The following is a 27,201-nucleotide window of genomic DNA, read 5'->3' on the forward strand; positions in this document are numbered from 1 at the left end:
TTATTAATATAACCAATAGCTTGGTTATATTTCCAGCTAAACCATCTGAAATGTGCAGCCTACTTCTAAACATAGATTGGTATGAACCAGATTGTCTATGTAGTTCTTAAATCACCTCCTGAAGGTAGGCTAACTGATTAAAGGGACGCATTAACTATTTTAGGTCAGTAGGGTACTTTTCAGTGCTTCATTACTAAATGCTCCATACCCCAGTGCTTTCCAGCCAAATCCCTGATCATGTAGCCTATTTTTAATATCAAATCTCTCTGAACCAAAGTCATATCTTTCCAGAAAGTTAGACTTTTAGAGCAAATTACTGAGTCATTTGGCCTGCTTAAGTTTCTAACCTAGACCAAAAATTATTTAAATAGTCATATGAGAAAAACCTCATGTTTCAGTGGATATTTAAAATAATTATTTTAATACATTCTCTACAGAGAACTGTAATACTCTATGTAAGCATTTCATATCTAAATAGTTTTCTTTTAATTCTTGTATCCAGGAGATCCAGAGCTTGCTTCCCTTCCCCACATGCAAAGCAAACCATCAAGGCTAAATCAACCAATTAGAGAAACATGTATCTGAAAACCCTATTTTTTGACACACCAAATATATTTTCGTGGTATATTTGTTAGACATGTTAATTGTAATAAGAAGGAGCTTTTTATTTCTATTCATAAAATAAAATTTGAATTTGCTCTAAAATTAAAACCAATCCAATCCTATTTCTTCTGTTATTTTTGTGTACTCCCATTATTTTTACAGACATGAATGTATGTATTTATACAAATGATTCAGGCTTTTAAATTTTTTTATCAAATATAATCATTATAAACATTTGCCTATAAGCTCTTTTGCCTTGTAACTATTATAAAAGTTTGTAATAATTTAATAAGTGTATGGACCATAATTTAAAATTTTATTAAAAATTTAATAAAATTAATTATAATTAGTATATTAATAGGCTCCAGAAGTGAAATCATTATTAGTCTAGAGACTTGTTAGCCTAGATCAGACATGGCCAACAGTTTTTGCCCCTGGGCCAGATTAGAAAGAAAATGTTTTTCACTGGCCGAACAAAATATTAAAATTAAAAAACATTAAATACAAAAACGATTCATTTAAGTAAACAAAATTTTATTATGTAATTTGTTTATAAATAAATGTAAGTAATTTAGTACAACAAATTAACAAAAAAACTAATGTGATGTGTTGAGGCGCTTTGTATCGCCTATTATTTTTTTAATATCTGGCTCTATACTTGTAGTAGCTATTCTTAACACAGCCTCCAAATGTAGATCATTCAATCTTGATCTTGTTGTACTTTTATTTAGATTCATGAAAGAAAAAGTTTGTTCACAAATATTAATATAAGTTGAGCTGAAGATTACTAAATATTTCTTGGCAAGTTTTTTTAAATTTCCATATTTTCTATTCATCAGTTGCTTATAAAAATTGCACAGATGAGTACAAAAGTTGTAAATCTTTATAATGGAATTTTTTTTAAAAATAAAGAAGTATTGCGAATCCATTCGACCAATTATTGAAAGTTAACTCTAGATTTGTCACACGCGGAATTCTTTTCCACGTATCACTATCTTCTTAAATATCTTGATTTCCAATAATCAAAGACACTTCCACTTCTGAGTAGCTAAGATTTTAACTCTCATTGTTGTACAATGGTTAGATATCGCAGTTTATGTATAACGATTTAAAAGCACCACTTATTTCATTTCCATAGTGCGTCGTGCAGAGAATATTAAAAATTTAATCGCAGGCCGCATAAGCTCATTACGTGGGCCGTATCCGGCTCACAGGTCGTATGTTGGCCATGCCTGGGCTAGATACATCTCTTGGTACAAATAAAAAGAACAATGTTTTCCAAAAGGATTGTATGAAAGTAAAAAAACCAGCAGCAAGATGTGAAGACATCAGTTTTACAAATCCTTATAACATTGTGAATTGGTACTTTGCTAAAAAGAATACTAATTTAATGAGAAAATGGGTTTGTGTTTAATTTAGTGAGGCTGAACACTTTTTCCAGGTGCCTGTGACTAGTTGATTATTTTGTGAATTTTGTTATTCATAACTTTTGTCTATTTTTATCTATTGATCTTTTATAGGTTTTCATATCAATTATGAAAGTATAACTTCTGAGTGTGCAAAGAATTTTAGAGAGTCAATTCTTTAAGGACTGAAATCACACCCCTTTTCACAGCTGTGTGGTTCCGTGGAATACACAGAGGATTATTATCCTTTACTGTCTGTGGATTGCCTGTTTACTGCCATCGGGCAGAATTTGCCCTGAAAGGCAGAAGCCAAGATTTACTGGTTGATTGTTATGCCACTCAAGGAAAGGCTCGCAGCTGGACATGTCATCTTTTGATATAGCCTCTATTTAGTGGTAGGGAGCTCCCCTAAGTTCTTTCAGAATTTTATATTTGTCCAGTTAGTGAGTTGCATTCCTTTAAATGTATTACTCAAAAGTGTCTGGAAAAATATCTTCCTCCTTTGCTGGCTGGATTTTTAAAATATTTTGTCTTATTAGAAGTATGTATACTCACATTTTTTGCTGTGAATTTGAAGTCTATTCTCATAGAAAGGGGGGAGTGCATGAGAAGTAACAATCAGTACTAAAGAGTCATACAGTATATCATATTTACAATGTATTTTGAATCATCTGCAAAAAATTCAAGACTGTTCTTTCTAGTAGCTTTGATTTAGCATACTCATTTGGGATGGGGGGAGGGCGTAGCCTAGAGAATATTTACCTGACTTGCCTCTGGCTGCACAATGAGTCATTAGCAGCTTTAGGATGGGAACTTTGAGTCCCTGGAATGAAGAAGTGGAATTAATGGGAAAAGAAGCTTCCTAGAACATAAACATTAATCATATTTTTCAAAATATAAAATCTCTCTTCAATTCCTTGAAAGATGGATGTTATATAAACTTTAAATATAATGACCTTCTTTTTTTGCTTTCTTTCTTTTTTTTTCTTGAGTGGCTTGTTTGTTACGGACACATTTGCCTAAATGACCTATATATAGTTCAGTGGTCCCCAACCCCCCGGGGCCGCAGACTGGTGGGCCATTTGGTACTGGTCCGAAGAGAAAGAATAAATAACTTACATTATTTCCATTTTATTTATATTTAAGTCTGAATGATGTTTTATTTTTAAAAAATGACCAGATTCCCTCTGTTACGTCCATCTAAGACTCACTCTTGACACTTGTCTCAGTCACGTGATACATTTATCCATCCCACCCTAAAAGCCGGTCCGTGAAAATATTTTCTGACATTAAACTGGTCCGTGGCCCAAAAAAGGTTGGGGACCACTGCTATAGTTGACTTTTACACTAAGTCAACAAATTTGGTATTTATTGAGGTTTATAATAAAACTCCAAATAGTATATCTTCACGCTGAAATCTTTGATTATTTTACTCACTGTAAGGGAGACTTATTGGCCACTCACTATGAGTTGGTCAAATTGCTGTTGATACTTTTTTGGGGGGAAGAGGCATGAGAATGTTTAAAAATATTTAAAAATGCTACAAAGGACCTTTATTGTGGAAGAGCCTCAAGATGTAAGATGTGAAGGAGAATAGACTCTCTCTGGTAACCTTTATTTATTCACTCATTCATTCAAAAAATGCTTAAAGAGCATGTATTCTGTGCCAGGCACTATTCTAGGCACTTGAGATAAATGAGTGAGCGAAACAGAAAACAATCTCTGCCTTCGTGAAGGCTATATTCTGTTGGAGGGAGACAGACACTAAACAGTAAATATAATAAATAAGTTATATTGCATGATAGGTGGTAAAAGCACTATTTTAAAAAAGTAAAACAGCATAATGAGATTACAGTACAGATAATGGGGCAGGCTGTGGGATTACCATTTTAAATAGTATGGTCACAGAAGGCCCCACTGAGAAAGTGATGTTTGAGCAAGACTTTGTTAGAGATGAAATTAAGCAAGACTCATGGAGACAAAATACCTCAGCAAGGCAACTTTAATAACTTCTACAGAAGGGCGAGCTGCTGCTATAAACGTGCAGGCAGAGGGCAAATTCTGTTTTTATTCCTAACGCAGGCCCTAGGCTGCTGGGTCTTGTTTGATTGGCTGGAGTGTTGACCGTACAATCTTATTTTTTCCCCAACTGGCTAGTTTAAATGGCCGCACCAAGATAGAAGGGAGAGATGGGGATATTATTAACTAGGTAAGGGGGTTGAGGAATGGTCGGATGACTGGACATACAAGCTGCAGGATTGGTAAATAGTTAGCTATTTCTCATTCTATTTCCCAGTCAGAGGAATCTGAATGAAGGGGGCTGGGAAATTAGTTGAAGAAAAGAACCTGGATTAAACATTTCCTTCACCTTGAAGGAGGTGAAAGGCAGTCCTGTGGCAATCTGAGGAGAGGGCATTCCTGGTGCCTGTGAGGAGCAACAAGGGGGCCGGTGAGGTTGGAGAGAAGGAGGTGTGTGTGTGAGGGAGGGTGTCAGAGATGAATGCAAGAGGAGCCTTAGAAGGACTGACAGCACATAGGAAAGACTAAGAGAGAGGTTTCTCGGAAGCCACGTTGAGAACGTGAATAAAAGACAGCGGGTGATGTTAAATAACTATGCTAAATCTAAATGCTATTGATAGGTTAAGACCAGCACTGAGAATTGACCACACGGTTTGGCTGTATATCATTGGTCACCTTGAGTAACAGTTTGGTGGAGTGGTGGGAGAGAGTAGCTTTAAGAGAACTGAAAGAGAAGACTGGAGTGAGCAGAGGCAACTTGGAGGCATTCTTCCTGCAAACAAGAACAAAGAAATGGGGTAGGAGCTAGCAAGAAAATAGAGTTAAAGGAAGGTTTTCTTAGGCAAAGAGAAACACAGAATGTACATATGCTGATTGGAATGGTTCAGTAGAAAGACTGACAGAGTGATGTCCTTGCAGAGGTTCTAAACTTGCCGTGAAGTCCTCTACCAAAAAGTTCCTACATGGGATTCATTCACTCCTCCTTTTCTCTCATTTACTTTTTAGTGGTATTTTGAGAGAGTCCACCGCTCCTAAGTACTATTTTTCTGCTTCTTGCCTACTCCTTTCTATTCTCATGACAGAAAGGTAAAGCTTTTATAAAGAAAAATTATATGAGAGCAAAAAATTATTGTCATTTATCACCATCTGTAATTAAAGGCCTAAAACACACAGACACACAGACACACACACAATGCTATATTATAATTATGAAGGGAAATTATTTATCCTATGCTTGAAATGCAAACTTAAAATAATATTAAAATTAGCCATCTATCTAAGTTTTTTAAAGTGCTTCTTTTTGACTGTCAAATTTTGCAAATATTGGACAGAAACTATTATACAAAATATAAACAGCCATCAAACCCACACTTTATGACGTTACTCAAAGATTTGTTAGTCACAGCTCTGTGCTCTACACCTACCATTTGTGCTTTTTAATGGCTTCAGCTTCAGTGCTGAAAACTAGCAGCTATTCCTATTGAACTGAAAGGTTACCCAGAAGGCGCCTGAATTCCAGCCAGATTTCAGTCAACACGAGCTGCCAAAGAGGCTACTGAAGGCCAGTTTGCCAAGTTATGCTCATTTTCAGGGAAGAGAGGAAGATTTAAATAGCCAGTTTCTTGAATTTCTTAACTTCCTTTGTTTTCCTGTTCTACTATGTACTTTCTAGTATAGATGAGTAATGAAAATAATGCTTTACAACTTGGAGCTCTTTGATGTGAGGAAAATTTCAAGGTAGCAGCCAAGTCTGAATACTTCTTTCCACAAAACATTACATCGATGAATGAGAACTTATCTGTGTTTTATTGGACCCTCACTGTACCTTCACTGCCATTAGGAAAGATAAAATTTGAGAATCTGTGTATGTGTGTGTGTGTGTGTGAGAGAGAGAGAGAGAGAGAGAGAGAAAGAGAGAGAGAGAAAGGGAGAGTGAGAGAGAGAGGGAGAGACAGAGAGAGAGAGCCCACCAAAGTTTAGCAAAGATATAGCTATGAACTTGGCAGTCATCATGGAATTTTTGACCATTAGAAATGTCTATACATGTCCCTGGAAGACAGAAGGGGGTGTTTTTGATTAATAGAAACATCAGTTGCATCTAGGGATATGTTCTAGCTTTTATTACATGAATTAATGTATGCATGGGACTTGCATTCAGATTGCTAAAAGTTAACTCCTACCTCAGTTGCTTATTAGTTTTATAACCTTGGTCGGGTAACTTAACTTCTCTTTGCCTGTTTTTTCATCAGTAAGAATAAAAAATGATTAGAGATTAAATTATATATTTAATGCTTGTGAATCAACCCAGTGCCTAGCATAGTGTATGCATTCATTAAAAATTAGTGATAGTTATCATTCAAATACATAATCTAATCTAAAGTAAATTGATTGCCCTCATTATTAACATAATATAGAACAAGCTAAAAAGTATACTTACTTTAGCTTTTAAGACAGAGTGCTGTATTTAGAAGGAAGAAAGTCAGAGAACTTTGTTTAAATCTCAGAAGACAAGACTGTTCCGATAAAGTGGAATTTACTTACAATTTAAATGCTACTTCTAATTAAGAAAATCAAATATGTGTAAGGAGTTTTTCCGTGAGGTGATGCCGTATCAACAAAAAGGATTTCCACAATCCATATTCTAGGTGTGCCTGAATGCGTACTACTTGTGGAATGAGAGAGAGGAGAGAAGGGAAGAGATCTGAAATACGGCTGAAAAAGTAGCCTGTCAGCTATACTGACTATTTTTCCATTTTTCAAACTGCTAATCATTCTTTGCCCTCAGGGCTTTAGCAAATGCTGTTCTCTCTGCCTAGACATCTCTTCTGTCAAGATATTCCAGACCTAATATTTTTCTTTACCCTTTGGGTTTTCACTTAAATATCACCTCTGAATATCTTATTCTAACTGTCATCTTCCCATCGTTATTTTAAATTAGCATGTTTTATTTTTTTCTCACTGTAATTGCTGATAAATTTTTTTTTAAATTGGTCTCTATCACTAGAATATCCAGTTCTGTGATAGAAAGAAAGCTTTAATCCTATCACAATCATATTCCCAGCATTTAACTTACAGTTATAGCACTTATAGTTCAAAATGCATATTTTTGATTTTGGGGGGTTTACTTTTTTGGTTAAGTGTAATGTCTTCATCAGTACATACTGAAGCATCCACTGGGTATAATAAAAAACAAATGTCGGAGACTTTCAGAGGTAGGTATAGATGTAACTTTATTGGCCAGTTTCACCTGCGCAGGGGCGAGTTCCCTGATGTCCGGAGACACCGTACTCAGAAGGAGCTGCAAATGGGAACCGCCCCGGGCGCTTACAGCTAGTTCCTTATATATCCTAAGTAAGCAAGCATAATACAGAAGCAAAAATAGCGGTCACTTATTTGCTAAGGGAGTTGCACATAGCATAGTAACAGGGGCTGGGTCTAGCTCATGAGTGAACTTCAAACATAAACTTCTGATAAGGGTCTCTAACCAATGGAATGCAAACGTTTGTCTTCCTTTGTTCTTAGCCTTACAGGGTCCCTATCCTTACCTCCCTGTCTCTGCGTCTACACTCTGGCAATCCCAGCACACTTTCCTGAATCTAACAATTTGATCTTTTCTTGATCCTTACACATACTATAACCACACAAAATTCATAAACTTTCCTATGCTCTTGAGAAAATTGAAGCTAATGCTTTAAACCTTTATATAATCATAAAAGTACCACACAGGGTTGAACTTACATAGATTGATTACCTTGACTTTCGTTAATATTTTGATATTAAACCAATGGTAGGCCAATCACATTTGAGATTTCATTACTGGATGTATTTGAATAGGAATTCTGTGACATTTGCAAACTAAATACAATAGCAATGAAAATGTGCTTCATCTCAATAGCCTACCAACATCATGTTTGAATTTTTAGTGTCAGGAACACTCATTATCAATGAACAGTGTATCGTTTTGTTTCTGAAAAAAAAAAAAAAAACCCAACAAATAACAAAACACAAGGAATACTTATTTTCTTAGAGAGATCCAGATCTCTTTACAGAAAAAAAAAAGTTAATTCTTCTAAACTGTGGAAAGAGATAATACAAGAAATGAAGGAATTATCACCCCCAGCCAAAACAAGCAGACAATACAGGAGAGAGAACCTTTCTTCTCGGTCCTCAGAAGTCTATTCTATTTTGCTTCATTTAAAGAAAATGTGGGCCTGGTCAGAATGGTGGTGGGATGTCTGTCTATCCCATGGTAGGTCAGGAAGAAACAATTGAAGTCAAATTTGCTGTTGGCTTAGCATAGTCTTCTACATGAGGAGGTTGTTTGAAGTCTTAAGGATTTTGGATGCGCCATAACTCTGTCTAAAATTTGGTGACCTTAGGATATTATAAGAAATTGATTCTGCCCAAGAGTATTGCTTTAGACTTCAAGTTAAAATGTCATACAGAAATGGATGAACAATTTGGGATAAAAAATGTCACTCTTGAAGAGGTTTTTAACTCTCATTATTTTGACTTTAAAAGGGAAAACACTGGAACACTCCAGGTAACTGATGCTGGAAATATATAAACTTTATTTTTAAAAAAAGCCCAATTTTATAAAGACAAAAAAAATGTGCTAAAGGAACAGGGTAATCATTTTTGTGTCAATACTTGACATAAAAATGTTTGGGAAAAAACAGAAATTGAATAGTATATACAAGCATAAATTAATTCCATTAAACTAAAATTTCCTAAAAGCAAATGACACATCTTTAGAGTGAGAGTTCTAAGGATAAACATAGAAGATTCTGGATAACCAATTGGTAGACCTTAGGTGCTAGTTGTATTTTGGACCTGAACAATTAGGAATGAGAACATTAAGATGTAGAAAAGGAGCCTGACCAGGCAGTGGCGCAGTGGATAGAGCGTCAGACTAGGATGAGAGGACCCAGGTTCAAAACCCCGAGGTCACCAGCTTGAGCACGGGCTCATCTGGTTTGAGCACAGCTCACCAGCTTGAGCCCAAGGTCGCTGGATTGAGTAAGGGGTCACTCGCTCTGCTGTAGCCCCTCGGTCAAGTCACATATGAGAAAGCAATCACTGAACAACTAAGGAGCTGCAATAAAAAATCGAAGAATTGATGCTTCTCATCTCTCTCCGTTCCTGTCTGTCTGTCCCTCTCTCTGTCTCTTTCTCTGTCTCTGACACACACACACACACACACACACACACACACACACACACACACACATGCGCACACACACAAAACATGTAGAAAAAGAGATGTGGTTAGCTAAACATGTACCTGCAAGGACAAATACTACAAAAGACTAGTTAATCACATTGTAAAAACTGGAGAGATCAGGGTACATCTTGTAATGAAGCTGTTCTGGAGTTAATGGAAATGGCTGCCAGCTGTTCCTGACTAAAGACAACTTCAGGCAGAATGACCCAGAAAGTCCATATGGTACCAAAGGCAAAGTTTAATTAGCTCTATCACTTCTAACTGCATATACTCACACTCCCAGAAGGAAGGAGATTAATTGTAATGTGCATGTTGGGAGGGTGACTTTCAAAATTGTAGTAACTCTGGAGGCTACAACATGCTATTTAACAATGACTATCTTTGGTGGTAGGATATAAGGTGACCTTATTTGTGTCTTTCTTTCTATAATGGGTGCATGGTAACTTCTATAATGAAAAGAATTTTGAAAGTACATACTGTTACAGGCACAAGGTGTGAAAGTAATGTGGCCCCTTCTATAAGCTCCTCTAAGCATTTCATAAGCTACAGTTCATAGTCACATTTCATATTGTAAAATCATTAAGGATTAATATATTGTTTCAAATATTCCAAAGATCATTCCCAAAAGTCAGTGTAGAGGGTTTTGTTTATTTGTTTGTTTTTTGTGACAGAGACAGAGAGAGGGACAGATAGGGACAGACAGACAGGAAGAGAGAGAGATGAGAAGCATCAATTCTTCGCTGCGGCACCTTAGTTGTTGATTGACTGCTTTCTCACATGTGCCTTGACCGGAGGGCTACAGCAGAGCAAGTGACCCCTTGCTCAAGCCAGTGACCTTAGGCTCAAGCTGGTGACCTTGGGGTTTCGAACCTGGGCCTTCCACGTCCCAGTCCGACGTTCTATCCACTGTGCTACCACCTGGTCAGTTTGGGTTTGTTTGTTTCTTTTAAACCACTTAATTGTTTAAACCTGGAAACCTGTCCTAAAGTGACTGCAATAAAAAGCTACATCTGGCCTGACCAGGCAGTGGCGCAGTGGATAGAGTATTGGAGTGGGAATCAGAGAACCCAGGTTTAAAACTCTGAGGTTGCTGGCCTGAGCACGGGTCACCAGCTTGAGCACAGGGTCGCTGGCTTGAGTGTGGTATCATGGACATGAGCCCATGGGCTCTAGCTTGAGCCCAGGGTCACTGGCTTGAGCAAGGGGTCACTCACTCTGCTGTAGCCCCCCCCCCCGCCCCTCAGGCACATATAAGAAAGCCATCAATGCACAACTAAGGTGCTGCAAGGAAAAACTGATGCTTCTCATCTTTCTCCCTTCCTGTCTGTCTCTCTGACTGTCACACATCAACAAAAAAAGCTACATCTGATTATTAGCAAAGGACTTTTTAAATCTTACTTTTTAAAACAGGGGAAAGATCACATACATTGTGTGTGTTTAATACTCTAATTCTCATTATGGGCTTCTTTATGACAAACTTTGTGTCCTCACTGAGGTGTGACCTGGACTTTTGGCAGGTGACTCGGTGTGAACCTGAGGCCTTTTATGGAGCCTAAAATTGTGCTTCTGGGTAATTATCTACTGTGCTACCCCTGCTTCAGGTAACATTCTGGTTACCTCCTATATACTATATGTGTCTGTGTAGAAAGACATTATCTCCCTGGAAAATTTTACTTGAACAAAAAATTGAAATGCATTTTATATCCTCCATGCATTTTGCATTCATTTCATAACAATATAAGGAAACTTATAATTAATTATGTAATGATACTACCATTAAGAAGCTTTCAATCTATTACTTTTATTCTAAAACCCCTATTCTACTATATTTTTTAATATTTATGTCATGAAGACTAGTCTAAGCCCAGACCTGAAAGGATGAAAGAAAGGAAGCGAGGAAGAAAGTAAGGAAGAAATTCTTAAGAAAGAAATGCCTTTCTTTCATTTACATAATACTGTATAAAATAATTCCCCCACCACACTCCAACAAAATGTAACTTAGGATGCTGTAATAAAATGTCATTTTCGCCTAACCTGCTGTGGCACAGTGGATAAAGCGTCGACCTGGAATGCTGAGGTCGCTGGTTCAAAACCCTGGGCTTGCCTGGTCAAGGCACATATGGGAGTTGATGCTTTCTGCTCCTCCCCCCTTTCTCTCTCTCTCTCTCTCCTCTAAAATGAATAAATAAATAAAATTTAAAAAAAAATGTCATTTTCTTCAAGAAACCTGAAAGTGTGTATTTCTTCACATATAAACTTTAAAAATGTAATTCCACTAGTACAGGAAATCAATAACAAGTAAATTTCCTTCTCAAACCTCAATTGCCTTAATTATAAGAAGAATTTGGACTAAATTGTTCCATGAAACCTAACTCAAGCTATAATCCAACCAAGCTTTGACTCTTTATAATTATTATTAAAACAATTCACACTATTATGTATTCCAGTGACTTTATTTCAAGCGGTAGTTTCTCAGTTGGAGGAGCAGTTCAGTCATTTTGAGCTTGGTTAAATTCATGCCTTGGAGCTGTGATTACTTTCACGTCCTAATTAAATGGGAAAATTTTTCTTTCGCATCTTGTTTGGGAAGTTGCAAGCAATCAAAAGCAGTATGCTATTATGGTTGATGAACATTTTTTTATTTTTGCTGTCCAATAATATATCTATATCTAGATATCTATATCTAGATATAGATATAATATTATATATGAATTCTCATGGCATAGGATATAGACCCTCGGCAATCAGGGTTATGGAAAGGGATCATTAAATAAAAAGATTACATGCTGTGGCTTTGAGAGAATGTTTTATCTGAAGCATAAACATGACAAGTAGATCTTGAGTCAGTTACTAGAGAACCAAAACCCTTTCCAGCTGTTTACTCTTCGGATGCAAATAGCAATTTGACACAGACTAACAATGCGTGTGATTTGTCTCTGTGAAAGACTACCTATGGAGCATGCCCAGTGCGGTGAGTGCGTCCTCCGCCCCCCTTCCCTCCAGATCTCTGAAGATAAGGCTTGAACTTTGTACTTGCAAATATCACTGCATACGTTTTGCGCTAGGTTTTTTTGTTTGTTTGTTTTTTTAAGGTTCTCTTACAAATAATCTTAACAACCAAAGAGCAGGGAAGAGAATATTCAGGGGAGTAAGATGCAGTAAGTTTAGAAAGAGTTGGTGCCTATATTCCAACGCACTTGAAGTGTTCCTGATTTTCAAAACAATATAAAGCATTCGAATGCTTGTTTTGCTCTCTGGGATGGGAAATTTAAGAATCTCCTTGGATTCTAGTTCTCCGGGTAGGCAGTGAAAGCCCCGGAGGCAGGAGAGCGAGAAAAGGGCTGCCCGGAGCATGGCTGGGGAAGGAGCGGAGGTTGTTCCGCAGGGCTGTGCGCGCGCCTGCGGTCTGTGCCCGGGGCTGCAGCTGCGGATGCGAAAGGCGCTGTCTGGCTAATGAAGGCCACCTGGATCAGGCTTCTGAAAAGAGCCAAGGGAGGAAGGCTGAAGAATTCGGATACCTGTGTAAGCTCCAGGGCTTTTCGTTTGGGGAGGCGTTATTTTACCTTTGCTTTTGCTATTATTTCCGTGAGTGGCATGGGCTTCTTTACTTAGTAATATGATCTGAATCGTAGGAGAGGGAGCCAGGGAGAGTCTTGTAATTTTCTGAGCTCCTTTTATTAGGTCGTGATTTATTGTCAAAGGAGATATCCCGGGCAGGTGTTTTCTGGAGACAGGTTATGGTAATCTCTATTTAAAGGTATTGGGAAAATGTGTTGCTTAAAACAGTGAGTGGAGCTGACTGCTGTTGTCTTACAGTTTTGACAGAGAAGGTGTTAGATGAATAAAAAGGTACAAAAGGATGCTTAAGATTAAAGTGGGAGTCAGTTCCTAGTAGTGACGTTTTGGAGAGTTGAGGTTTATAACTCGTTTGACTTTCTTGTATTTTATTAGTGGTATCTTCTTTCTAGTTGTAAATACTTGCTTTAGCATGTAGATTGTTCTTGAAGCCATCCTTGAAAACCATCTGTGCCCTTCAGCCCTGCACTGCAGGAAGAGCTGGTTTCATTTTAAAGGAACTTGTTCTGGCTTCCAGGAAGGACAGTAATTGTAACAGAAGGCTTGGGAAGGAATGATAACTTGGTAGGCACAGCTAGGTAGCTACCCTAGTGAATGGTCTGCAAACCAGGATATGATATTTCTAGATGGTTTGCCATGAGATGGTTTATTTTCTCCTCTTTTCAGGAACTTGTAGCAAAATCTAGGAAGCTAATTGTAGTGCCAATGAAACATTTCCAATGCCAACGTCATAGATGGAATCTATTTTAAACTGTAAGTTTTCCTTTCCAGGGTTCGGCAGACTCCTACACCAGCCGTCCATCCGATTCAGATGTGTCTTTGGAGGAAGATCGGGAGGCAGTGCGCAGAGAAGCTGAGCGACAGGCCCAGGCCCAGTTGGAAAAAGCAAAGGTAAAATCGTTTTCCCTGCCAAGCTCTCTCTGCCGGTTGTACCGGGTCCATGATGGACCACCTGTGGATGTTTCCCCTAAAATGTATTGTTGGGTTCTTACAGTATTTCATTGTCTGGTTTAAAAGAGGTACAAGAAATGAGCTTATGTTCTTCCCTTGGTAGAAAAAAGAAGTGTGATATATAAATGTGATCTTGCCTTTTATGTTATTTTATAATCCAAGCAACTTGTTTCCATGGTGGATGGTTTATTTAGACACACAAAAGGATCCCTGATTATACAAAGAGAAAAAAACTGTATCTGATATCTAAATGATCTTACTTTATTTTTACAGCAGGCTACTTCTCTGTTTAGAAAAACAAACTTTCTTCAAGTTAATGTTTATTTTGGTATTTATTTCAGTAATCTGGTCCCCAGATTTTACTCCATAGGTGCTTTATAATAGTAATGTCTTATATTTAAAAAAATAAATCATATTACACTTTTCATAAATAAAGCAACAAAGGATTTTGTTAACTGGAAACATTTCTTCCCTTGGGGCATTCCTCTCCATCCTATAATAATAAAGTGCATGCTTATATATGGAAGGAAGACTGGAAATCAGATACGAAATATATAAGTACAGAATTTAGCTGAGACTGGATTAGATTTCACTAATTGTCATGATTTGAATTCCCCTTTCCATGTAGCCATTTGAATAACCGCTATTCTAAAGCATGGAAGTTGTTGTTCAGTTTTAACATACCTTGGTGTGTGTGATGCTCTTAACTTTCAAGTCAACATATTTTAACAAAGTTGTTGGGGTTTTTTTTTTTTTTTAAGAAATTATTGCTTTGGAAAAAAAAGTACTGTTGATCTTGTTGAAAAATCGAGGGTAATGTTAGAATATTTCTGCTGGCTGCTACATCTCTGAAATGAGGGAAATCTCTGTGTGTTGCTATGGGAATCATGGCTTGGAGATTGTGGTTTGGAAGCATGGACAGCCCTTATGTAATATTCATGACCTTTAGCACAGCTGCCATGGTAATTTACAGAGAAACTGCCAGGAGGCCATGACTCTTAAAAAGCAGTGTCTCCATACAGGAGAACAGTGTTCTCACCTCGCTGCCCGGGGAGTCATCCTAGGTACAACACAGTCTTGACTGCAAGACACCCATAAGTAGCAGGAGCAGGGAGCTGCTTAAGCAAGGTGTGGCCCAGTCTCTGTCAGTTCATCTGCTCTACCAAAGTTAATCATGAAAACATGATGTGACGACAGGGCTAAAACAGGAGGACATTATGCTCAGTGAAAAAAGCCAGTCACAGAAGAACAAACACTGTATGGTTCTGCTCACATGAAATATCTAGGGTAGTCAAATTCATAGCAGAGACAAGGTTGCTAGGGGCGGGGGAGGGATAAATGGTGAAACGTAAAGTTTCAGTTATGCAAGATGAATAAGTGTGGAAATCTGCTGAACAGCAAACATTGTGCCTGTAGTTAACAGTACTGTACTTTACAAATTTATTAAAAGGACAAATCTCTTGTTAAATGTTGTTACTACAATAAAAATTTAAGATGAAATAAAACAGAAGAAAATTCAGTAAAGAATGTATGCCTAGTGCCCTGGCCGGTTGGCTCAGCGGTAGAGTGTCGGCCTGGCATGCGGGGGACCCGGGTTCGATTCCCAGCCAGGGCACATAGGAGAAGCGCCCATTTGCTTCCCCACCCCCACCCCCTCCTTCCTCTCTGTCTCTCTCTTCCCCTCCCGCAGCCAAGGCTCCATTGGAGCAAAGATGGCCCGGGTGCTGGCATGGCTCCTTGGCCTCTGCCCCAGGCGCTAGAGTGGCTCTGGTCTCGGCAGAGCGACACCCCGGAGGGGCAGAACATCGCCCCCTGGTGGGCAGAGCATTGCCCCTGGTGGGCGTGCCGGGTGGATCCCGGTCGGGCGCATGCGGGAGTCTGTCTGATTGTCTCTCCCCGTTTCCAGCTTCAGAAAAATACAAAAAAAAAACACACACACACAAAAAAACAAAGAATGTATGCCTAGTAAAGTTAATTGCCACAGGTTTGCAGTGTAGCTAGTAAATGTTGCAGTTTAGAAGCTGAATTTCACCTTCTACATTTTGTACTAGGGTGCAAAGAGAAAAATAAAATAGTTTATATTCTAGCCTGGCCAGGCGGTGGCGCAGTGGATAGAGCGTCAAACTGGGATGTGGAGGACCCAGGTTCAAGACCTCGAGGTCGCCAGCTTGAGCGCGGGCTCATCTGGTTTGAGAAAAGCTCACCAGCTTGGACCCAAGGTCGCTGGCTCGAGCAGGAAGTTACTTGGTCTGCTGAAGGCCCGCAGTCAAGGCACATATGAGAAAGCAATCAATGAACAACTAAGGTATTGCAGCGAAAAACTGATGATTGATGCTTCTCATCTCTCTCTGTTCCTGTCTGTCTATCCCTCTCTCTGACTCTCTCTCTCTGTCTCTGTAAAAAAAAAAAGAAAAAAAGTTTATATTCCAGAAACAAGAGTGTTTGATTTGCACTAATTTATTCATGTGATTTTCACCTACTAAAATGTTTCTCAGAATTATACCACATCATCATAGAACCCAAGGTGTTGTAGATTTGGTTTTCAAAGTCTTCAGTTAATCTGATTGGCACATTTTTGTCCATGACTGCTGTGAGTCCTGAGTTAAGTAACACAACTTCATAGAGGAACTTTTTTATATATAAAGGTTTTATTTATTCATTTTAGAGGTGGGGAGAGAAAGAGAGAACAAGAGAGAGAGAGAAAAAGGGGGGGGGGAGAGCAGGAAGCATCAACTCCCATGTGTGGCTTGACCAGAAAAGCCCGGCTTTCAGCTTTCAAACTGGCAACCTCAGTGTTTCATCTACACTCTATCCACTGCACCACCACCGGTCAGGCTTCATAGAACTTTTAAATACCGTATTTCCCTATGTATAAGACACACCTTAATTTTGGGGCCTGAAATTTGAAATGTATTATATAAAGTAATTGAACTCAAGTTATGTTCATAAAATTCATACAACTCTTCATCACTGTCAAAACTCCATCCATTAGCTTGTCCTCATCTGTGTCTGATGACGAATGACTGTCTTCAATAATTAGTGCAAAAACAACCGCAAAAAAAATAACTGAGACGCATCCAGTTTATAGACCTCGAATTTTTCAGAAAAAAGTGTGTCTTATACATGGGGAAATATGGTATCTTGCAAACTAGCGTGGATCAAATATTGATCCTAAATCAGACCAGCTTCATGTTACTTGTAATACAGACAGAAAAGTTTATAGTTACAAATAACATAGAAGATGAAAAAAATGAGAATTTAAAACAAAGCTAAAATAATTGAAAGGCTACTTCCTATTTTAGTGAATATAGTTCATTTACATCCTTTTTCTTAAAAATTAGATCATTATCTTAAAACCCTGGTCTGACAAGGTGGTGGCGCAGTGGATAGAATGTCAGACTGGGATATGGAGGAACCAGGTTCAAAACCTCGAGTTTGCAGCTTGAGCGGAGGCTCACCAATTTGAGCGAGGGGTCTCTGGCTGGAACGTGGGATCATAGACATGACCCCATGGGCGCCAGCTTGAGCCCAAAGGTCTCTAGCTTGAGCCCAAGGTTGCTGGCTTGAACAAGGGGTCACTCGCTCTGCTGTAGCCACCCTCCCTTAAGGCACATATGAAAAAGCGATCACTGAACAACTAAGGAGCTGCAACGAAGAATTGATGCTTCTCATCTTTCCCTTCCTGTCTGTCCCTATCTGTCCCTCTCTCTGTCTCTGTCAAAAAAAACCAACTTTGATGTAGTCAAGGGAGTTACACTAGGGTAAGTATGAATTTTAATATGTTCTGAAAAAAGCTAGGACTAAGATTTAAGTTTACTTTATGTTAAAATCATAGTTTGGTAAGTCTGGTTTATTAATTTCGATATTTTTTTAATTTAATATTCTTGAAGACGGAATATAGAGAGATTCATTCATTAGATTATTTTTATCTGTTCCCCTCTAAAATATATTATTGTGCCTTTCTTGAGACTTATTTCAAAATGAAGCTTTAAAGTTGAAAAATATATAAATTCATCATTTAATTTTTGTTAGTTTAAAACACTGCGCATCCATTTTGAAGAAATCAAAAGTTTTATAGATTTATTTGTAAGCATCATAGCATCTCTCAAACAGAAAGCCATTGTAAGTGGATGCTTTCGTTGACCCTGCAGAGCCCGTGCAGAGGTCTGTGCCAACGCCTGGAATAAAACTTAGCAGCACTAGCAGAGCCTGACCCTCTATCAATATGAACTACACTACCCATTAATTTGCCTTAAGAATACACCTGAGAAATAAGGTGACTGGCAAGTGGTAAAATCAGAGACACTGCCTTTTGGAATTAAGTGACCTACAGATGTTTAATATAATCAGGCACTCTGTGCTTTCAGTTAAACCCAGTACTTTTCACTACACCTTGTGGCTTCTCGTAAACTAGTAAACTTTACAGTGAACAAATTCTATATTAATTTTGAGGCAAATACATATCAACTAATTTGACCTTTTGGGTTTTTGTTGTTGTTGTTTTTAACTTGGCATTTTGGGCTCCAAAATGCACATTTTGATTCTGTTCAGTTTTGCCATACTTTGTATTCTCACCTTATAAACTGGTGTGCTTTGACTCTGCCTTAAAGACAAGTAATATGTGAATTTAATTTATTCACGCATTGATCTTTTTTAAAAAACAGCTTGCTATAATTCATTCAGTACATACAATTCAGGGCTTTTTAATATATTCACAGAGTCGTGTAAACATCAGTATGATCAATTTTAGAACACTTTCATTATCCCCCCTAAAAAGAAATACGTGGTCTGAATTACCAGTCACTCCCCATTTTTTCCAACCCTATTAGCCCTAGGCAGCCACTAGTTAACTCTGTCCCTAGAGAATTGTCTGTTTCAGATATTTTATATAAATGGAATCACACAGTAGGTGGTCTGTTGTGACTGGCTGCTTTCACTTGCATACATAGTGTCTTTGGTATTCATCTGTGCACGCATCAGTACTTTATGCCTTTTTATCGCCAAACAATATTCCATTGTATGGATGTATCACATTTCATTTATTCCTTTAGCAGCTGGTGATCTGGGTTGTTTCCACATATTCATAACATGAATGAAGATGTTATGAATATTTGTGTACATTTTTTTTTGTATAGTCATGTTTTCATTGCTCATGTGTGTATGTAGCAGTGAGGTTGCTGGTCATATGATCACTTTTTTTTTTTTTAGCAAGAGAGACAGATAGGAAGGGAGAGATGAGAAGCATGAACTCATAGTTGCAGCACTCTAGTTGTTCATTGCTTGCTTTCTCATACATGCATTGACCAAGGGGGCTTCAGCTGAGCACTGACCCCCTGCTCAAGCCAGCAACCTTTGCATTCAAGACAGCGACCATGGGGTTATGTCTGTGATCCCATGCTCAAGCTGGTAAGCCTGTGCTCCAGTCGGATGAGCCTGTGCTCAAGCCGGTAACCTTGGGGTTTCAAACATGGGCCCTTGGCGTCCCAGGCCGATGCTCTATCCACTGTGTGGTCAGGCTGATCATCTTTTTTTTAACTGAAATAATGATTTTCTTTTTTTTTTCCTTTCACCCCAAGATGATCTTTTCTGCCCTAAACACAGGGACTCTGAGATGTAGAAGGAATTGGTGCAGAGATGAAATAGGTTCAAAGTTGTATTCTTTGTGCCGTGATTAATATAATTTAAGTTTATTGTTCATGAAGTGAAATGGCTACATATTAAAGAACTTGTATTAGTCTCAGTTGCTGAGTAGAGGGACTGAAAGGACAGAGCCACAAAGAAGAAAAAGGCTGACCTTTGCCTGCAGAAAACTACTGTTGATCTAGGGCCCTGGTCGGCAAACATGCGGCTCTTTGCCCCCTTGAGTGTGGCTCTTCCACAAAATACCACATGTGGGCGCTACCTTGATAAGGAATGTACCTACCTATATAGTTTAAGTTTAAAAATTTGGCTCTCAAAAGAAATTTCAATCGTTGTACTGTTGATATTTGGCTCTGTTGACTAATGAGTTTGCCGACCACTGGTCTAGGGAGAAGAGTTTGGCCATAAATCATGCTAATTAGAAGTAGAATAAAAGAACCTTACTGGAGTCGAGAGATCTGACAGCATCGGAGGAAAAGACTGCCCCTTGCTGTCAGGAACAGAAAATCCTTGGAGGAGGTGGTGTCCTAAAACTAGACTTTACAGGATGGACAGATGGAGTTTAGCTTATGAAGTAGAAAGTGGGAAATGGGGAAGAGGGAAATGCCTCTGAGGCCTAATCAGTAATGTAAAGAAAGGCCAATGTAAGGAAATACTTGGCAGCAAGAAAATACGGGCTCTTCCACAGTTAGGTTCCTTTGTTGAGATCTTGCCAACTTGAGAATGTCTTTGGCCTCACAGTTAATCATTTGGCAGGTATAGTATCCATATGTGAAAAACATCTTCCTTCAGAATTCTAACGACACTGTTCTGTGGTCTTCTAGTGCCGGCTCTGCTGATAGGTTTGCTGATGTCATTTGGTCCTTGAATGTGGTTTAAAATTTTTCCCTACTCTGCTGAAAACGGCTCTTCCTTTGGCATTTTGAAATTGGACCTTTGGTGTGGGTCTTACTGTTTACTGTGCCTGGCTTCTTTTATGCATGTTCATTGTGAAGGATCAGTCACTTCAGTTCTGAAAAGTGACTTTTTTTTAGATAATTTTTCCACAGTATTTTTCTCTTTTTCTGGTTCTCTAGTTTGTCAGATGTTTGATGAGAGCTTTCTTCTGTACTAATTTTTTTCTTACTTATTCCTCCGTCTTTTTGTTCTATCTGATTTTTTTTTCCACTTCTCTTCTAACATATCTATTGGAATTTTTATTATTGAAAATTCCTAATTCCCAAGAACTTGCTTCTCATCTCTGCTTTTATAGATTCCTATTCTTATTACGTGGGTGTAATATTTTCTCTTATATCTCTTAAGATTATTTTTTTAAGATTTCTGGACTGCCTCTGGTTTTTTAAACTTAAATATTTGGTTTTATTTTTATATACTGGAGGCTTTTTCATAGGTTTTATTTCTGGTTGTTCATTCGTAATTAAGAGCAAGACATTGTAAAACAGACCAGCAGCTCTGAGTGTGACAAAGCTTTTCTTTTTTTTTAATTGTTGATCGGTTTTAGAGAAAGAGAGAGAGAGAAACATCGATCTGTCATTTCACTTCATTATATGCATTCATTGGTTGGCTCTTGCCTGTGTTCTGACTGGGATCCAACCCACAACCCTGGTGAATTGGATGATGCTCTAATCAAGTGAGCTACCCAACCAGGACTCACAAAAAAAGTTTCTTGACTGTTGGTCTTTTATAGGGCAATTGGTTGGGGGGGGAGGGGTCTTTTCTTTCAGTCTGGTCAGTGTCCCCAGAGAGGGGCCCTCAACCTCCTGGTATTTTACATTCTCAATCTTTCTGTTCTGTTAATTGCCACTGTATATTGCTTTCTTTACTTGACCTTTTGATCTACTTGCATCTCACTTTCTGATGTTTACATCTGTGCATGTATATTTTTTGGAAAAAAAAATTTCCAGGAGGAAGCATATGTTCAGTTGACCATATTTTATTTACCATATTCATCCATAAAAATACTTTGAAAGAGAAAAAAATGTTTTTCATAATAAGACAAGGAGGAAATCTTACCCATTTGGAGATATTCCCCTAATTGATTTTTCAGAAGAAAGAAGAAAAAGAAGAAACATGAATGTTCTTTTATCTTCAACTCAAAGATGAACTTTTTATTTCAAAGAATGTTAAACATGTTTTTACAAATGGGTCTTATTGAAAAAATTATGTGGGAGGTAGGAGGGAAGTGTAAGTTTATGTCTATATTGCATACATTCTTCAACCCACAAGACTCACTGTTGGAGAGGATCTAAAGAACATGTATTAAAATAAATGGCAGCTTATAGGACAAAAGCACATTTAATTGGTAAACAATAAAATCCAGCAGAGAAATTCCATATAGAAAACACACAGTATGTCAGATAGTCTTAGGAAAACATTTCAGGCTGACATTAGTTTCCCATCATATATTTCAATGCTGTCTTTTAATTTTTGCATTGAAAACTGTCAGTTCTCTTCTGCGTACAGCAATTACCTTCCAAATAGAATTACAAAACTGGCTAAATATCTCTAACTCCCAGCAGCATGGGTTAATTTATTGTTCAAGTACACACTAATTTACATTACGTTTTTTCTACCTGTAAGAAATAGAAAGACCTGGGTTATCCTCTGAGTTAACTGATAAGTATGACTGGGTAGGTATAATCATATCCAACTTTCTCCAAGTATTGTAGTTGACAATTACAGTAATAATAATGACTGCTTATTGTGTGATTACTGCTCATTATAGATAATTTGAAAGCTATAAGAAGAAAAAGCAAAGCTTTGTGTCTTCATAACATTTTGAAATACTTTTCAGCACTTGTAATCATGCTGTACCTATAGCATTGATTCCTATACCATCTTTTACACAAGAAGATTCCTCACTTACTCTGTTGGCTTTTGCCACCGAACGAACTGCCCTCAGTTTAGTGGCTTAAAGTCACCACCGTTTTTACTTAGTTCACAGTTCTCTTCCATGCACCAGTGGCCAGATGGCTGGTGAGCTGGTGACCAGTGGATCTAGGATGGCCTCTTGTTTGTGTCTGCAGGTTGGCAGCTGTCAGCTTGGGTTTCTCCTTCTTGTCTGGGTGGGCTCTCATTCCCTAGCAGGCTGGTGGGCTCACCCTCATGCTGGTGTCAGGGTTATAAGCACATCAAGAGAACAGTTAGTGATATGCAGGTCTCTTATTGTGTCATGTGTGCTAATGTTGTTGGTCAGAGCAAGCCATCTGTCTCAGCTCATGGTGTTGGGAGGGCACTACCAGGCAGATTCCACCCTGGGAAGTGTTGCAGCCATTTTCTGTAACAACCTGCCACACCCATCATCTTTTTTTGGCAGAAGAAAACTCTCCTTTTTTTCTTTTGACAGAGAGAGAGAGAGAGAGAGAGAGAGAGAGGAACAGATAGGGACAGACAGATAGGAGGGGAGAAAGATGAAAAGCATCAATTTTTCATTGCACACCTTAGTGGTTGATTGATTGCTTTCTCATATGTGCCTTGACCAGAGGGCTACAAGCAGAGTGAGTGACCCCTTGCTCAAGCCAGCGACCCGGTGCTCAAGCTTCTGAGCCTGTCCTAGTCTGACGCTCTACCACCCGGTCAGCAGCGGCAAGGGCTGTCCAGCAGTTTGTGTTCTGTGTATTTCCCCTGACTCAGCTGAAGCAGCATTCTCCATTCATTTGATACATTATAGCACTTCCATATAAGTTTTTCTTTGAATATAGAGCTTCACATCCATAATGAATTGTGAGCCACTGCCATTTTTCCCTTTACTATCTCAACCGTTTTCATGGCTTCACCTTTGTCTGTACCTCTGCCCTGACCTCTCTCCCTGTTGTTAGTATCTCACGTCTTCCCCTTTGGGCAAACCTGTCAGGTTTATGCCCATTTAACATTGAGCTTCCCGGTTTTTTCCTTCCTTTCTTTTCCCCATTTCTGTCAGTGTTGACTTTATCCTCCCAAACATGAACCTTTATTCCAGGGTTTGGCAGGTTTTTTCTGTAAAGGGTCAGATAAGAAATGCTTTAGATATAACAGGTCATGTTTCTTCTGTCACAACTACTCAACTCAGGGAAACCTGGATTCAGATTCCGTGTGTGCTGTGGAGACTGGTTGCTAGACCTTTCGATAAGTTATGTGGGAAGCTCAGTCATGGGTCCACGGGAATTACACTAGCTGGCAGGTGTCAAGTTTAGGGTTCCCAGTCAGGGGCCTGGCCTGGGCAGATGCCACTGGAACACGAAGCTCCTGCCATCAAGGTCAGTGTTCCATGGGGAGTTTGTCTCAGAAGTTTTAAAACCACTATCTTCATTTCCTCTTTAGTTGTATTTGGTCGCCATGCACTATTACATATGGTCACGATCACAGCTGAGTTATTTATTTCTAACTTGGTGGTGAGTGCTATGTGTGTGTGATCTGCAGTGTCCAGTGGCTGCTGACCCAAGTGGGACGTGATTGGCATTGACTCTGTCGCTTGACCTTCACAGCAGCTCACCATGTCCAGTCAGATGGTATCTCCATCCATCCCTGTGACTCAGATATGTGTCCTGTCTCCCAAACTAAACTTTGCCCCTTGAGAATCAAGGTGTGTTCTGTACTTCTTAGCCTCACTGGTTCGGAGTCCTGCCTCAGTTATCAAGAATGAGTTAAAATGCTTTCTTGCTCTTCTCACATGCTGTCTTCTGAGTAACACCTAGGGGAGGGGAGGATTATTATAAACTTCACAGCTCAAGCTCTTTTTTTCTTAGCAAACTAGCACTGAACAACTTTATTGTGTCATTCTAAACACAGCCTAAATACCTGATTCTTCCACTCCTGTTTCTCTGACAGATGTGAATGGGGAACAACGTGAAACCTTTATGCACAGCTGACCACAGTCAACCCCTCTCTGCTCCTGAGTCTTCCCCTGCCAACAGCTAATGATAGATGTTGAAAACTGGGGAAGCATAGAATTTCTTCAATTAGCTATGATGAGTGGAGTTGTGCTGTGAAGCTGGGAGCTAAGGGGACGGAAATTAAAGATGTGTTAGATGTGGTTTTTCCCCTCAAGAAGCTCATGGTCTAGTAATGATGCCAGAAATGTGTGTCACTGACTGAGAGTAATGTGGTAAGTGTTAGGCTAGCAGCAGTGTGAGCCAAATACTGGAGGAATGGTGAGCAGGGGCCTCAACATTGCTGGAGTGGAGGGGGGTAGAAGGAGGAGCTAGAGATGCCAAAAAGCCTTTGTTAATCAGCAGTGTGCTTTGCTAAGGTTAGAGTGATCGCTAACTGAGGTGTCCAACAAAGGCTGTTATTTTGGTTTATTTTTGTTTTAAATCTCAATTCCAATTTACCTTGTACTCACCATACTAAAGTATATTTTTTTACCCTTAACTATTTTGAAGTGTACAGTTCAGTAGTGCTAACTCTGTTCACATTTCCCAGTAACAGATCTCTAGAACTTTTTCATCTTGCAAAATTGAAACAACATACCACCTGACCTACGGTGATGCAGTGGATAAAGTGTTGATCTGGAATGCTAAGGTCACTGGTTCAAATCCCTGTGCTTGCCCGGTCAAGGCACGTCTGGGAAGCAACTACTATGAGTTCATGCTTTGCGTTTTTCTCTTTCACTAACCTCTCCTCCAACTCAATAAATAAAATCTTTAAAAAAAAACCCCAACAACTGAAACAATATATCTATTGAAGAACAACTCCCCATTTCTCCCTCCCCCCAGTCCCTGCCATGCTCTGGGTCCCCCACATAAGTGGAATCAGACAGGGTTTGCCCTTTTGTGACTGGCTTATAATATACTCAGCATAATGTCTTCAAAGTTCATTCATGTTGTAGCATGGGACAGAATTCCCTTCTTTAAAGACTGAATAATAGTCCATTCTATAGAGATATCACATTTCCTTTATCCATTTATCTGTTGATGGACATTTGGGCTACTTCTGCCTCTTGGCTATTGTGAATCACTCTGTATTTTTTTTTATCTTGGATTTATTTTATTGATCCTGTTATGCTGTACCATCAGCAAGTAGTAATTATAGCCTATGTTTCTACAGTGTCTCATTATTGAAGCTTCATTGATTCACTTCACTTGGTCCTTGCAGCTTCCTGGTGAGGAAGTGAGGGCAGGTAGAGTTACCCCATCTTGTGGATGAGGAAGTTGATGGTGGATAGTGACGGGTCTGGCTCCAGGTCATTGAGCTCTCAGATGGCAGAATTAGAACAAGGACCCAGGCTTCTGTCTAGAAGGATTCTGTTCTTAGGGCCTTTCACCCAGTCAGTGAGCCCCTGAGTTAAACTGAGAATGCACTCATGCTGCCACTTTGTTTCTTTTTCTTTTTTTTAACATTTATTTTAATGATTTTAGAGAGAGACAGAGAGACAGGAACATCAAGTTGTTCCTCCTGTATGTGCCCTGATTGGCACCTCTGCTTCCGTGTGATACTAACTAACTGCGCTGTCTGGCTAGGGCACCTCTTTGTTTCACGCTCTGAAAAAATTAAAGGGGTAAAACAATTTTTTTCTGTAATGGTAAAAGAAAAAAAAAAGACAGGGTAACCATGAAAACAAAAGGGTGATGTTTTTAATCACCTCTGCTATTTTTTTTTTGTTACTGAGTCTAGATAGTAGCACTAGAGTTTATATATGAAATACTCACCTTTCCCCCCCTCCATATTTTAAGTTTAGATTGTGGTCTTTATACCACTGATTTGGAATGAATACATTTTTACATTTTTAACGTCACTTAAAAATCTTGAACTAAAGTTTCTGGAACCTAATAGGCGGTTAAAGAAGAGCTTTCAGGGTATATGTGTGTACTGTATTCTGGGTTAAAAGTACTGTAGATATAAATGGAATGTTCCTGAAACCATTTGAATATGATCTTCCTGGAGAGAAATGGAAAAATAAGCAAATATCTAGGAAGTAGGTTGTATGAAGAATGCTGAAAAAAAATAGTTTATGTAGGGCTAAGGAGAGAAGATTAAATATCACAATGAAACTATCTGAAATGAGATTTCATAAGTGTTCTTTGTTCATCAGGGGTAAAAAAGGTGAAAGGAACGATTTAAAAATTATAGCCTCCAAAAAAGTAAAGTGAGTTGTTATAATTGACTAGACAGAGAGTTGAGGTGTTATAAGGACTAGGAGATTGCTTTACTGCCTGACCTGTGGTGGCGCAGTGGATAAAGCGTCGACCTGGAAATGCTGAGGTCGCCGGCCCGAAACCCTGGGCTTGCCTGGTCAAGGCACATATGAGAGTTGATGCTTCCAGCTGCTCCCCCTTTCTCTCTCTCTGTCTCTCTCTTCTCTCTCTCTCCTCTCTAAAATGAATAAATAATAAAAAAAAAGAGATTGCTTTACTGAAGGTTTTGAAGAAATTGATGTAATTGAAAAAGTTTTGTTTTATTTTTACTAAATCCTGTTTGAGGAGGGAAGATGAATTGCACAATTAGCTGTCAAAGTTATTTATGTTCTAGTGATTCCTAGGTCTTTCTAGGGAAAGTTCTAATAATTTCTTATACTTACAGGATTAATGACCACAGCTTAAAAAACAAAATAAAAATCAAATCTTGGCGATTAGAGGCTAAATATAAATACTGTGGTCACCCTGCTCTCCCAACACCTAGTCAGAAAGGTTGCTTTTCAGGAGCCTAGGCAAAAAGGTGGGAACTTCAGCCTTTTCGCTTTCTAGATTGATTCCCTGAATAATACACAACGTAATGCTTCCTTTTGTTATTTTAGAGGAACTTGAGTCATCCTTGCATGAAATATTTATTGAACCAGTTGTAACCTTACATTTGAGGCAAATTGCA

At 38.7% G+C, this 27,201-nt stretch overlaps 1 protein-coding gene across 14 annotated transcripts in view; it reads left to right on the forward strand.

Annotated features, from left to right (window-relative positions):
* The window catches only part of CACNB2 (calcium voltage-gated channel auxiliary subunit beta 2), a 417,779-nt gene that overhangs the window by 253,801 nt on the left and 136,777 nt on the right, over positions 1–27,201 (forward strand). For 12 of the 14 annotated variants that reach the window (XM_066387392.1, XM_066387393.1, XM_066387407.1 and 9 more), the window contains one exon: positions 13,600–13,719. In XM_066387392.1, the coding sequence (XP_066243489.1) occupies positions 13,600–13,719 (120 nt within the window). Of the gene's footprint in view, positions 1–12,311; positions 12,775–13,599; positions 13,720–27,201 lie in introns of those variants that run through there. The other 2 variants (XM_066387397.1, XM_066387405.1) reach the window with 1 other exon arrangement.

Source organism: Saccopteryx leptura, chromosome 5 (genome assembly GCF_036850995.1).
Source record: "Saccopteryx leptura isolate mSacLep1 chromosome 5, mSacLep1_pri_phased_curated, whole genome shotgun sequence".
Taxonomy (NCBI): Eukaryota; Metazoa; Chordata; class Mammalia; order Chiroptera; family Emballonuridae; genus Saccopteryx; species Saccopteryx leptura.